This window comes from Sebastes umbrosus, chromosome 21 (genome assembly GCF_015220745.1).
Source record: "Sebastes umbrosus isolate fSebUmb1 chromosome 21, fSebUmb1.pri, whole genome shotgun sequence".
Lineage (NCBI taxonomy): Eukaryota > Metazoa > Chordata > Actinopteri > Perciformes > Sebastidae > Sebastes > Sebastes umbrosus.
The window spans coordinates 24,998,534-25,009,852 of NC_051289.1; the positions used below are offsets into that span (position 1 = coordinate 24,998,534).

An 11,319-nucleotide genomic window follows, 5' to 3' on the forward strand; every position below is an offset into this window, starting at 1 on the left:
CTTCCGGTCATGACCCAACCCTCATGACCATAGGTGAGAGTAGGAACGAAGATTGACCGGTAGATCGAGAGCTTTGCCTTCCGGCTCAGCTCTACCCGGAGTAGGCAATCCCTCGGTTTCCTGGACTTTATCCTTCTCCCGGTTTAATTGGAGTGAGATTGATGCTCTTACTCTTTATTCAAACCTTTGGATGTTGAGGACTACTATGGACATTTTCTTTTCATTACGTTTCCTCTTTATCATTGGAACGGTTAAGAGAAGCACTTTTTTTTACATTACTGTAACTCTCCAGAGTTCAGCGGTACTGTGTATGGTTATTATTTCTGCAACAGGTAGCATTGTTTGACTGCCCCGTTGTTGGACAAGTCGGGATGATAGCGCTCACTTTTGTTTCTCTTTTTCTTTATGTAGCGAAAGTAGCAGCTAATGCACACTTACATCTTTAACTGTGTTTTTTTTCTGTGTAGTTGATGTATACCCATTGTGTCTCTGGGATATTTAAACCAAGACATGACTTAATATTACTTATATTTTCCATTTTTTTATGCCACACATTATTTCTCTGAAAACAAGCTGTTAATATCCAACCGACTTTACCTCAAGTTAAGTTCATGGTCTGGTCATATTTACCAACTAGGCTTTTTTTATTTTTTTTTGTAAGAATAAGCGTAGTTGAGTGCTACGGAGCATACAGTAGCCATACTCGGTATGGAGTATATACTTTTTATTTTTGTTTGTTTTTTTTGTTTTTTGAGTAAGTGTACAAACGTAAGGGTGCTTTAATAAGAATGCATATGGAGGTGTTTTGTGTGTTTGAGCATACGGGAGCAGGCCTGTTTGAGTATGCTGTCTTTCAAATTCATTTCTTCATTCATTTAAAACAAATGGGGTTTATAATATTTAACAAGGTAAGATTGTTCTGCTACTGTTTAAGTGTTCATAATAAATATTGAGATGTATTACTAGAGGGTCCCTACACCTTATTTATGTCTGTAAATTGATATTTTTTCACTATAATCAGCTGTCCTTTTTTGAAGTAATGGTGTTTACTTTTCATTTAATTGAGAGACCGCTTGAGTTAGTTAGAGAGTTTAGGGAAGCCAAAAGTTTTTTATTTTATTATTATAATTTTTTTTTTTCTTTTCATTTTTTGGCTCCGGAGTCTGCCAGGGCAGGGAGGGTCACTACCTCATACATATTGTAGGATTTCTATATGACAAGTCAACGTAAGAATTTTCGCTTCATTTCTTGGAACCTGAAGGGTGCTAACCATCCAGTTAAAATGAATAGAGTGATGGCGCATTTAAAGCATCTCAGGGGTGATATTTTCTTTTTACAAGAAACACACCTTTGTTCCTCAGAGGTCCTCCAGCTTAAGCGACCCTGGGTGGGGAATTTATTCCACTCTAAATTTTCAGAAAGGGCACGGGGTGCTGCTATTCTCATTCATAAAAGCATACCATTTGAACTATCAAATACCATCTCGTACCCTAATGGCCGATTTGTGATTGTATCAGGCAGGCTTTGTGACATGCCCGTGGTCTTGGCATATGTCTATGCACCTACATGGGATGATGATAAATTAATTTCTTACTTTTTTTTTTATCTCTCCCCAATGTTGACGATCATCGTTTCATTATTGGCGGTGACTTCAATTTAGTTCAAGACCCCACCCTAGACAGCTTTTTCCTTTTTTTCACATGTCGACCATTCTTACTCCCGGATAGACTTTTTTCTTCTGGATAATTCTTTATTGCAAGGGGTAAATTCTTGTGAATATCACAGTATAGTGATTTCAGATCACGCCCCTACATCAGTTGACATCAGTTTCCCTGGCAGTGTCCAAGCCCACAGACAGTGGAGATTTGACTCTTCATTGCTAGCCGAAGCTCCTTTTAAAGAATTCCTAGCTGCACAGATTTCCTTTTTCTTTGACATTAATGACGTCCCGAAGATCTCTAGATCAATTTTGTGGGAAACCTTTAAAGCTTATATGCGTGGACAAGCCATATCATATACCTCCAACCTGAATAAGATAGAAAAGGCAGAGCTAGCTGCAACAATTAATGACATTTTCAGAGTTGACAACAAGTACACCTCAGCTCCGACCCCGTCACTTTACAAAGAATGCCTTCAGCTTCAGTCTAAATTTGATGTGCTTTCTACTAGCAAGATACAGAAACAGTTATTTCAATCCAAGCAACGTTTTTTTTAAATGGGTGACAAAGCAGGGAAACTCTTGGCTCATCAGGCTTGAGCTACGACTCTATCTAGACTGATTACTAATATCAAAACAGTATCTGGTGTTGTGGTTTCGGACCCCATAGAGCAGGGGTGCACAAACTTTTCCCTTGGAGGGCCAAAACTGGAACTCAATGGTGGGCCACGGGCCAAAATTAAGCACCTATTGTATTTTATTATAAAGATGCAAAATGGTACTAGGATCCCAAGTTCCCTTAATTGAATATGTTTTACATAGTTAGCTCCTTAAAACCCACCTGCTGAATACAATTGGGCTCATTTATGCAATTTATGCATTTCCAAGACTGTTTAGGGTCCCCAGTATGTAGAAATATTAAAATACACCATTTTTAAAATAGGCAAAAATAACACACGTATACTGCATTCAAAGAACTGCATGTTTTCCCCAAAACTGCATAGGATTATTATAAAATGGACATGTCTGTAAAGGGGAGACTCGTGGGTACCCATAGAACCCATTTTCAGCCACATACCTTGAGGTAAGAAGTCAAGGGACCCCTTTGAAAATTTCCATGCCAGTTTTTCTCCACCAAAATTTAGTGTTTTGAGTGTTAGCCTCCTTCCTGACAAGCTAACATGATATGATATGGAACTACCAAGGACGTGCATTGTCAAATTTGGTGCAATTTTGACGTGAAACACGTTCAATATTATTAAACTTTGAATAAACGAGCAACCAGCACTCTGTGCAGCAGCGGGGACGGGGCTTCACAGCTCTGCAGACTGAGTCCAGCATGTCGTCCACAGCAGGCAGACCACAGCTCATTGACTGCAGTTCACTTTACAACCAAACTCTTCTATGTATTTCACCGGTGTGATCGTGAGTAAGCTGTGATCTGTGTGTGTTTTCCCCTGTGAGTAAGACGGTATTTCCCCGGTGTCAGACTTGATACTAACAAATAACACTAATAACGTTACCTCCAGGAAAATACCTCCAATAATTAAATCCATGCTCTACTTTACAACCGCGGTGGTTATGTCAAAGCAAGCAACTAATACACCTATTTGGAAATTACCTCCGCTAAGTGTATTTCACAGATGTTTGTGACTGAGTAATAGCTACCAGGGTCTGTTTTTTCCTGTGAAACAGAGTGTATTTTACCGGTGTTCCTAACAGTGAGCAGCCGTGACTTGGGTGTGTGACGCCACTATGTCATGGCAGGTGTATTGCTCAGGACCCAAGGCAGCAGAATGTCGAGTGTGAAGTTGTTTGTAGGAGCGGTTCCCGAGAACAGACATGCTCTGAGCGGACAATGCACTGTCTGGATTAAATTAGAAGAAGCAGAAACGAGAAAACAACTCGCACCCCCGCCTCGTCCTCCTCGCCGCTGGGAGGCTGCTTCGCCGGGAGTAGAGTGTGCGGCAGCTCCAGGAGACTTACCCCAGTTAGCAATTAGCTCAAATTCAGCCAGTGTAAACCCCTGCACCAGGGCTCTGATCCCAGGAACACCCCGACTCCCCACCGGATCAGCAAACGTTCTGTTGCTGCCGTTACACTGGTTAGACCCAGCGCCCCACCAGCCAGCTGATTTTTTGCTTTTTTTATTTGTTTTACCAGGTTCACATGTCATCTCCATCACCCAAAAAGATGAATAAGAAAAAACTGTAAAATGTAACAAATATTAGAAATAAATAAAATAAGTGTTCATTAACTTGACAGCTAGAAACACAACCAACTGAAACATTTTTTTAACTCAACATTTGAAACAGCTCAAGTCTACATCTGTGACAAAATACAACTGATATATTTATGTAATAAACAACTGGAACACTTAGGAATAATTTTATAGTGTGTATATTTAAAGAGCTAAACTACTAATCTACACTGATCTATAAAGTTAATCACATTTGGACTTACTGAGCTTTTCTGCAGTTCCTCACAGCTGGAATCAGTCTCAGTCGTCCCTCATCTGTTGTGTTGTACTTCTTCAGGTCCAACTCATCCAGAACCTCTTCGGACATCTGCATCATGTAGGCCAGAGCTGAGCAGTGGATATCAGAGAGTTTCTTCTTTGATCTGTCCTCTGACTTCAGGAACTCTTGGATCTCCTGATGTACCGAGTGGTCGTTCATCTCCGTCAGACAGTGGAAGATGTTGATGCTTCTTTCAGGAGAGGTATTATCTCTGTTCATCTCCTTCAGGTTATTGATGACTCTCTGGATGCTTCCTGAACTGCTCTTTGTCCGACCCAGCAGACCTCCTAAGAGTGTCTGGTTGGACTTCAGAGAGAGGCCATGAAGGAAGCGAACAAACAGGTCCAGGTGGCCACTTTTACTTTCAAGGGATTTCTCCATGGCTCTCTTCAGGAAGACATCCAGAGATGGGCCACGACTAGCATTCTTTCCAAAAAGCTTAGAGATGTTCTTGAGAAAAGACTTTGGGTCTGACTCTCTGTGCTTGTAGTCTTCTCCCAGGAAGTCCTTCAGTACCTCTGTGTTGCTGTCTGTGTAACAGTGGAACATGTAGACTGCAGCCAGAAACTCATGAATGCTCAGGTGAACAAAGCAGTAGACTGTTTTCTGGAAGATCACACACTCTCTTTTGAAGATCTCTGTACAAACTCCTGAGTACACTGAGGCCTCTGTGACATCAAGACCACACCGCTCCAGGTCTTCTTGGTAGAACATGATGTTTCCTTTCTCCAGATGTTCAAACGCAAGCCTCCCCAGCTTCAGAAGAACTTCCCTGTCAGCCTCCGTCAGCTCCTGTGGACTCGTCTCATGTCCCTCATCATACTTCTGCTTCTTCCTCTTTGTCTGAACCAACAGGAAGTGTGAGTACATGTCAGTCAGGGTCTTGGGCAGCTCTCCTCTCTGGTTTGTAGTCAACATGTGGTCCAGAACTGTAGCAGTGATCCAGCAGAAGACTGGGATTAGACACATGATGTGGAGGCTCCTGGATGTCTTGATGTGGGAGATGATTCTGCTGGACTGCTCTTCATCACTGACTCTCCTCCTGAAGTACTCCTCCTTCTGGGCGTCAGTGAAGCCTCGTACCTCTGTTACCCTGTCAACACATGCAGGAGGGATCTGATTGGCTGCTGCAGGTCGGGAAGTTATCCAGACGAGAGCTGAGGGAAGCAGATTCCCCTGGATGAGGTTTGTCAACAGCACGTTGACTGATGACTTCTGGGTGACATCAGACACAACCTCATTGTTCTTGAAATCCAGTGAAAGTCTGCTTTCATCCAGGCCGTCAAAGATGAACAGAACTTTACAGTCAGCGAGCTTCTCTGCTGTGACCTTCTGTAATGTTGGATGGAAAACATGGAGCAGCATGAGAAGACTGTACTGCTCATCTCTGATCAAGTTCAGCTCCCTGAACGAAAGCAGAATCACCAGACTGACATCTTGGTTTTCCAAGCCCTCTGCCCAGTCCAGAGTGAACTTCTGCACTGAGAAGGTTTTTCCAACGCCAGCGACGCCGTTTGTCAGAACGACTCTGATGTGTCCCTGTTGGTCAGGTAAGACTTTAAAGATGTCGTGGCACTTGATTGGAGCGTCATGGAGGATCTTCTTCTTGGAAGCTGTCTCAAGCTGCCTCACCTCATGTTGGGTATTAACCTCTTCACTCTGTCCCTCTGTGATGTAGAGCTCAGTGTAGATCCTGTTAAGGAGGGTTCCACTTCCTGTTTCATCAGTTCCTTCAGTCACACATTCACATCTCTTCCTCAGACTGATCTTATGTTCATCTAAAACCTCCTGCAGAACCCTATCTGCTGAAAGAGAGAAACAAGTTTGAGACAAAACACAGAAACGTATTACTTTAATTGCCAATATTCAAATAATCAATATAAGAACATATAAAGAAGTAAAGGTTATAAAGTCATCATCCCTTCTTGAAGTCAAAACTAACGTCAACATGATTTCTACATTTATTGTAAATAGTTTATATTTGTAAAGAGAAGCATCAGAAATGTTCCTTTTCCTCTCAGCCTCTGACTGTGTGTTGGTGTACATGTTTGATTGACAGCAGAGGAGGCGGAGCCTCAGCTGCTCGCCAGCAGCTCTTCATCTAAACAGCTCACTGTGGCTGTTCCTACCTCCCTGTAATATTTAAACCTCATCAAATAATGCAGAATATGTTCTTGTCTTGTTGACCAATACACTGCGTTACCTATAGCTGCTTCAAAATAAAAGCCCCCCGCTGGTGGAGGACTATTATGTGAAGCAGAAGGAAATATTGAGTTTTCATCAGTAAATAAATTAACCTCTGATGTGACTACAGCTCAGCTCAGTTTTTCCTGCAGTAGAAGTGCATGTATTCATGGCTTGGCACAACACAGAGCAGAAAACAGCAAAAGACAAAGTAAACAAATGTGCTGAAATCTGAAACTTACCAGCTGAGTGCAGACACTGTTTTGTTATTAGAGGAACTGAAGTGACAGGACCCTGTTAAACATCTCAACTAACCAATGTTGATATTAGATATTATATCATAGCACTTCTTAAGATGTTTAATGTGCTGCAGCTGACGAGCTAATTATCACTCTACTGTGGCCTGAACAAATGTTAGCAGTGCAGCTTTCCTCAGTGGGTGTTTGTTTGGTCGCTTGTTCAACGTGTCGCTCTGCAGGACCAGACGTGTGTTTGTAAGTTAGAGAAGGAGACTTTAGCAGGAAAGCTAATGTGGGCTATTGTTCAAAGTCTGTGTCTCTTGTTGTGTCTCAGGCTGCTGTCTGGCTGTTAGTCAGTGTGACTGTCTGTCTGTGATAGAACAGTGATGTTGTTGCTTCACACACAGTTTAATAGTTCCCCATCTTCATCTATGCAGATGGAGAACAAACATCATTCTGATTGTTAATGCAAAGATGGAGTGCTATCATAAAAACAAAACATAAAAATATATAATTATTTATTTTGGGTTCAGATTCAGTAAGGAAGTGATGCATAGCAGATATGTATGGTGGAGCAGATCTTAAAGGGTTGTCACAACAATTGTCAGTGTATTAAAACAATAAGTCCTGTTTCCAGACATGAAGACATCATCAGACCGATCTACAGTCTTACTTTGTACAGTGCCGGTCTGACTGGCTGTCTGAGGTCCAGGTGTTGTTCTGGATCTGGACATCAGCTCCTCCTTCTTCTTTCTGTTGAGACATTACTTTATTACTAAAATCATTTGTTGATTGTTGGTGAAGAATATCAAGACTTGACCGATTATGTCTAGGAGCTCAGATGGTCACAGAGAAGAGTTAAAGTGTTGTTACTTTTCTGTTTGAATTCAGCATTCAGTCTGTGATGAAAATGTTCCTTTATTTGAACTCTCCTGCTTTAATAAACAAGAATTAGCTGCTTTTCCTGTCTGACTGTCTTATTGAACATTAGTGATCTGACTGAAGTTTGTTTATTAAAGAGGAACAACGGCCATTTTTTAAATATTAATACAATTTTAGAGGCTAAATGACTACATAAACTATATAACTATAAAAATATGCAACTTGCTTACATACTCACATATTGAGAGGACGCTCCGAGAAACCACAAGGTGGCAGCGTCATCACGGTAAACAGTGACTTCCTGTCAGTGGTGATATGAATGAAGTATAGAATTTCAGCAACATTTGCAATATAAATAAGCATGCTGTTACTTTCTGAATTTATTTTATGTGTTAACAATTAACACTTATAAAACAGGGAAACTGTGTCAGACCTCTTTGACTTCTTTAGTCTTCCAGTAGTTATAGTTTATGGAAGTGCTGTCCACTGGAACGGAGAGATCATGACAGGATTTGCGCAGCAGCTAGCTTGTAGTTTCCACAGTGATGAACACACCAGTAAGGTATCTCGGACTATTCCCATCTGTGCTATACGTGGTCAACAAAAGTCTAGTAAAGTATTTATGGAAGTAGTTATAGCTAACGTTATTTTACAAACTAACTACCAATATGGTAGCTTTAATGGACAACACTTGCATAAACTATAACTACTGGAAGACGAACGAAGTCAGAGAGGTCTGACACAGTTTCCCTGTTTTATAAGTGTGTATTGTTAACATATATATATATTGCTCTCTTCAAAGCCACCAGACTCCATTCACAAAAGCAGTAATTTTACATCCCAGAACACGGGAGTATACATACAACCCCACTTCAAAAAAACTGTCATAACAGCTGATTTTAGGAAACATCAAACCAACAAAGTATTTTGAGGATAAATATGAGAAAATTAATTACACATTTGAAGCACATTCTTTCAGATTTTGAATAGTTGTACATCTTTACAATGACTTCAACGTTCGGGCAAAAATATGAATATTTTCTTGAAGTGTAAATAGTGAAATGGAGGTTTTCAGGTGTAAACACCAAGATGATTTTATTCATATCACATGAATCCTTGATAAACTCTCTGATGACAAAGCCATTTTAGCAGCTCTAAACACACAAACTACTGCTACTGTCAATAATGTGGTTTAAAGTTTGTATTAGTCCTCTTAGATTACAGCTTTTCTGGGTGACTGACAGCTGTCACAGATACAAAGAGGAAGAATGTATAAATTAATTCTCTTTGTGTCACGAAAAGTGTGTTAAACTTCAGTTAGAAAATATTTTAGTAGAAATATAATGATCAAACACACAACCAACAAAATCATGGCATTTGCATGGCATAATTTAGTTTTTATATCATTCTGTATCTCCCCAGTGGTGTTCCTTATGTATTCAAATCTGAACACTACAGACGTATGTTTTAGCATCAAAATGCTGTTTTCCTTTCAAGCCCTTCTAAAAACGTTTTCCCACATGGTGACCTGACGTAGGTTTCTGCATGATGACGCTGCTACATGTACAGTATATACTGTATATACGTCCTTATAGTCAGTGTATTAACGTTACACACAGTTACTTAGATGGCGGCCGGCGTGCTCCCAGTTTGGAGAAGCAGACCGGAGTACCAGCAGGAAGCTAAGCGATGTACTGCTGTGGACGCTAAATTAATTCAGATCAGAAAGTCACACAATAACACAAACTAACTAACCGATGGATGCAGCGGTAGACCAGCTACTCTCCTGTTCTGAGAGGCAAAATTACTGTTTCTGTGAATGGAGTCTGGTGGCTTTAAAGACAGCGATAAAACGGTTTCAGTTCTCAGTCAGAAAGGGCTGTCTGATGGCGAGGCAAAGCAGCGAAAATATTCAAAATATAGCGTACACTTAAACAGATATATATATTTTTAGGTGGCTGAAATACGTTTTGCTGCCGCTCCCATCCACAGCCGCTTTACCTCCCCGTCAGATAGCCCTTTCTGACGGGGAACTGAAGCCGTTATATCGCTCTCTCCAAAGCCACCAGACTCCATTCACAAAAGCAGTAATTCTACCTCCCAGAACACGGGAGTATACATACAACCCCCCTTCAAAAAAGCTGTCATAACAGCTGATTTTAGGAAACGTCAAACCAACACAGTATTTTTAGGATAAATATGAAAAAAATTAATTACACATTTGAAGCACATTCAGTACAATCAGTACAATACAATCAGTAGTTTGCGGCTATAAAACCCAGATTAAGATCCATCTTAGTTTGAAACAGTATCTGCACTAATAGTTCTGCATCAGGAATATAGGTCTTTTAGCAGAACATTTTGTCCTCATCCTCAATACATAATCGTCCATCAGGTCAGCTTACAGTAAAAACAGTCTCTTACTTTGACTCTGAGGGTCCAGGTTCATTACTGAAGTTCAGAGGAGAACCTTTGGACCAGTCACTCTTCATAGACAGACAGCTGGGTACTGGAGACTCTGCTCTCTGTCTGAACTGAACTCTGCAAACACCAAGATGATTTTATTCATATCACATGAATCCTTGATAAATTCTCTGATGACAAAGTCATTTCAGTAGCTCTAAACACACAAACTACTGCTACTGTCAATAATGTGGTTTAAAAGTTTCTATTAGTCCTCTTAGATTACAGCTTTTCTGGGTGACTGACAGCTGTCACAGATACAAAGAGGAAGAATGCACAAATTAAAGCCCTCCTCCAGTGTATTTTGGTATTTCTACAATATTTCATATTTATTTGAGTCATTTCCTGACTAAGTTGATAAGCCACACTCTGACAATTTTTTTTTTGATAAATAACTTAATTTTGTGCTAAAACTTTAACTAACTGAGGGTTTTCATTTTATTTTCTAGTTTTCCTCCACCTTAGTTTAGTGTGTTTATTTTCACAATGGCATTTGTGAGTGCCGAGAACGGCTGCAATCAACGTAGTGGATTACACAAAATCCCACCATCAGAATGAACACAACACACTGTCTGTCTCTCTTACTCGCTCTTTTCTTTACCGTGTCCTCCTGCTGGAGATAAATTAACGGAAAACAGCCGATGCTGTTTTGGAGGTTTGCGGGCCTCTAACGGGTCCGAACGATGGGAGTGCAACTTTCAGTCCAAGAGAAAACAAGACAAAAAGTCCCATTAGAGAAATAAACTAATCTCAGTGCAGCCCAGTGCAGTGTCGGTGCTGAAGCTGAGGAGAGAGCGGCCGGTACTGGTGGACGGTGAACCTCCAAAACTTCCTGAAACTGCATTTAGAACGGCGGACCTTGGCAGCATGTCTACCCGTCCTACGGTGCGCTGTGGGCAGTGTGCGGCAGTGCAGCTCCTCGGTGCAGCAGTGGGAGCGAGTGAGAGAGAGTCGGTGTTGAGATCATTTTGGTCTCATTTGTGGTCTGATAAACAGTAAATTTATCTAAACTGGGTTGGAAAACCATGCAATCTGGTTGCCATGGTGATGAATGACGTCTGACTATTAACCACTTCCCCATTCACTGTTTGAGGAAGAGCATTAATCAAAAAACAGGAAGTAATTTAATTTAATTCTCTTTGTCAAGAAAAGTTTGTTCAACTTTAGTTAGCAAATACATTTTAGTAGAAATTTGAAAATACAAACACAAAAGCAACAGAAAACAGTATTGGTAGAGGAAAGTGAAAATGAGTCCTATCAATGAGTTAGTAGCAGCTCTCTTACTTTGACTCTGAGGGTCCAGGTTCATTACTGAAGGTCAGAGGATCATCTTTAGACTGATCACTCTTCATATACAGACAGCCAGAGACTAGAG

The 11,319-nt window shown here is 40.7% G+C and overlaps 1 protein-coding gene across 1 annotated transcript in view; it reads right to left on the minus strand.

The window, feature by feature from the left end:
• Positions 1–7,763, minus strand: part of LOC119480963 (NACHT, LRR and PYD domains-containing protein 12-like) — a 97,611-nt gene extending 89,848 nt beyond the window's left edge. The window contains exons 1-3 of the mRNA XM_037757622.1: positions 7,745–7,763; positions 4,652–5,981; positions 4,121–4,594 (exon numbers count right to left, since the gene is read on the minus strand). Coding sequence (XP_037613550.1) covers positions 4,121–4,594; positions 4,652–5,981; positions 7,745–7,763 — 1,823 coding nt within the window. The remainder of the gene's footprint in view (positions 1–4,120; positions 4,595–4,651; positions 5,982–7,744) is intronic.
• Between the last annotated feature and the right edge of the window lie 3,556 nt (positions 7,764–11,319).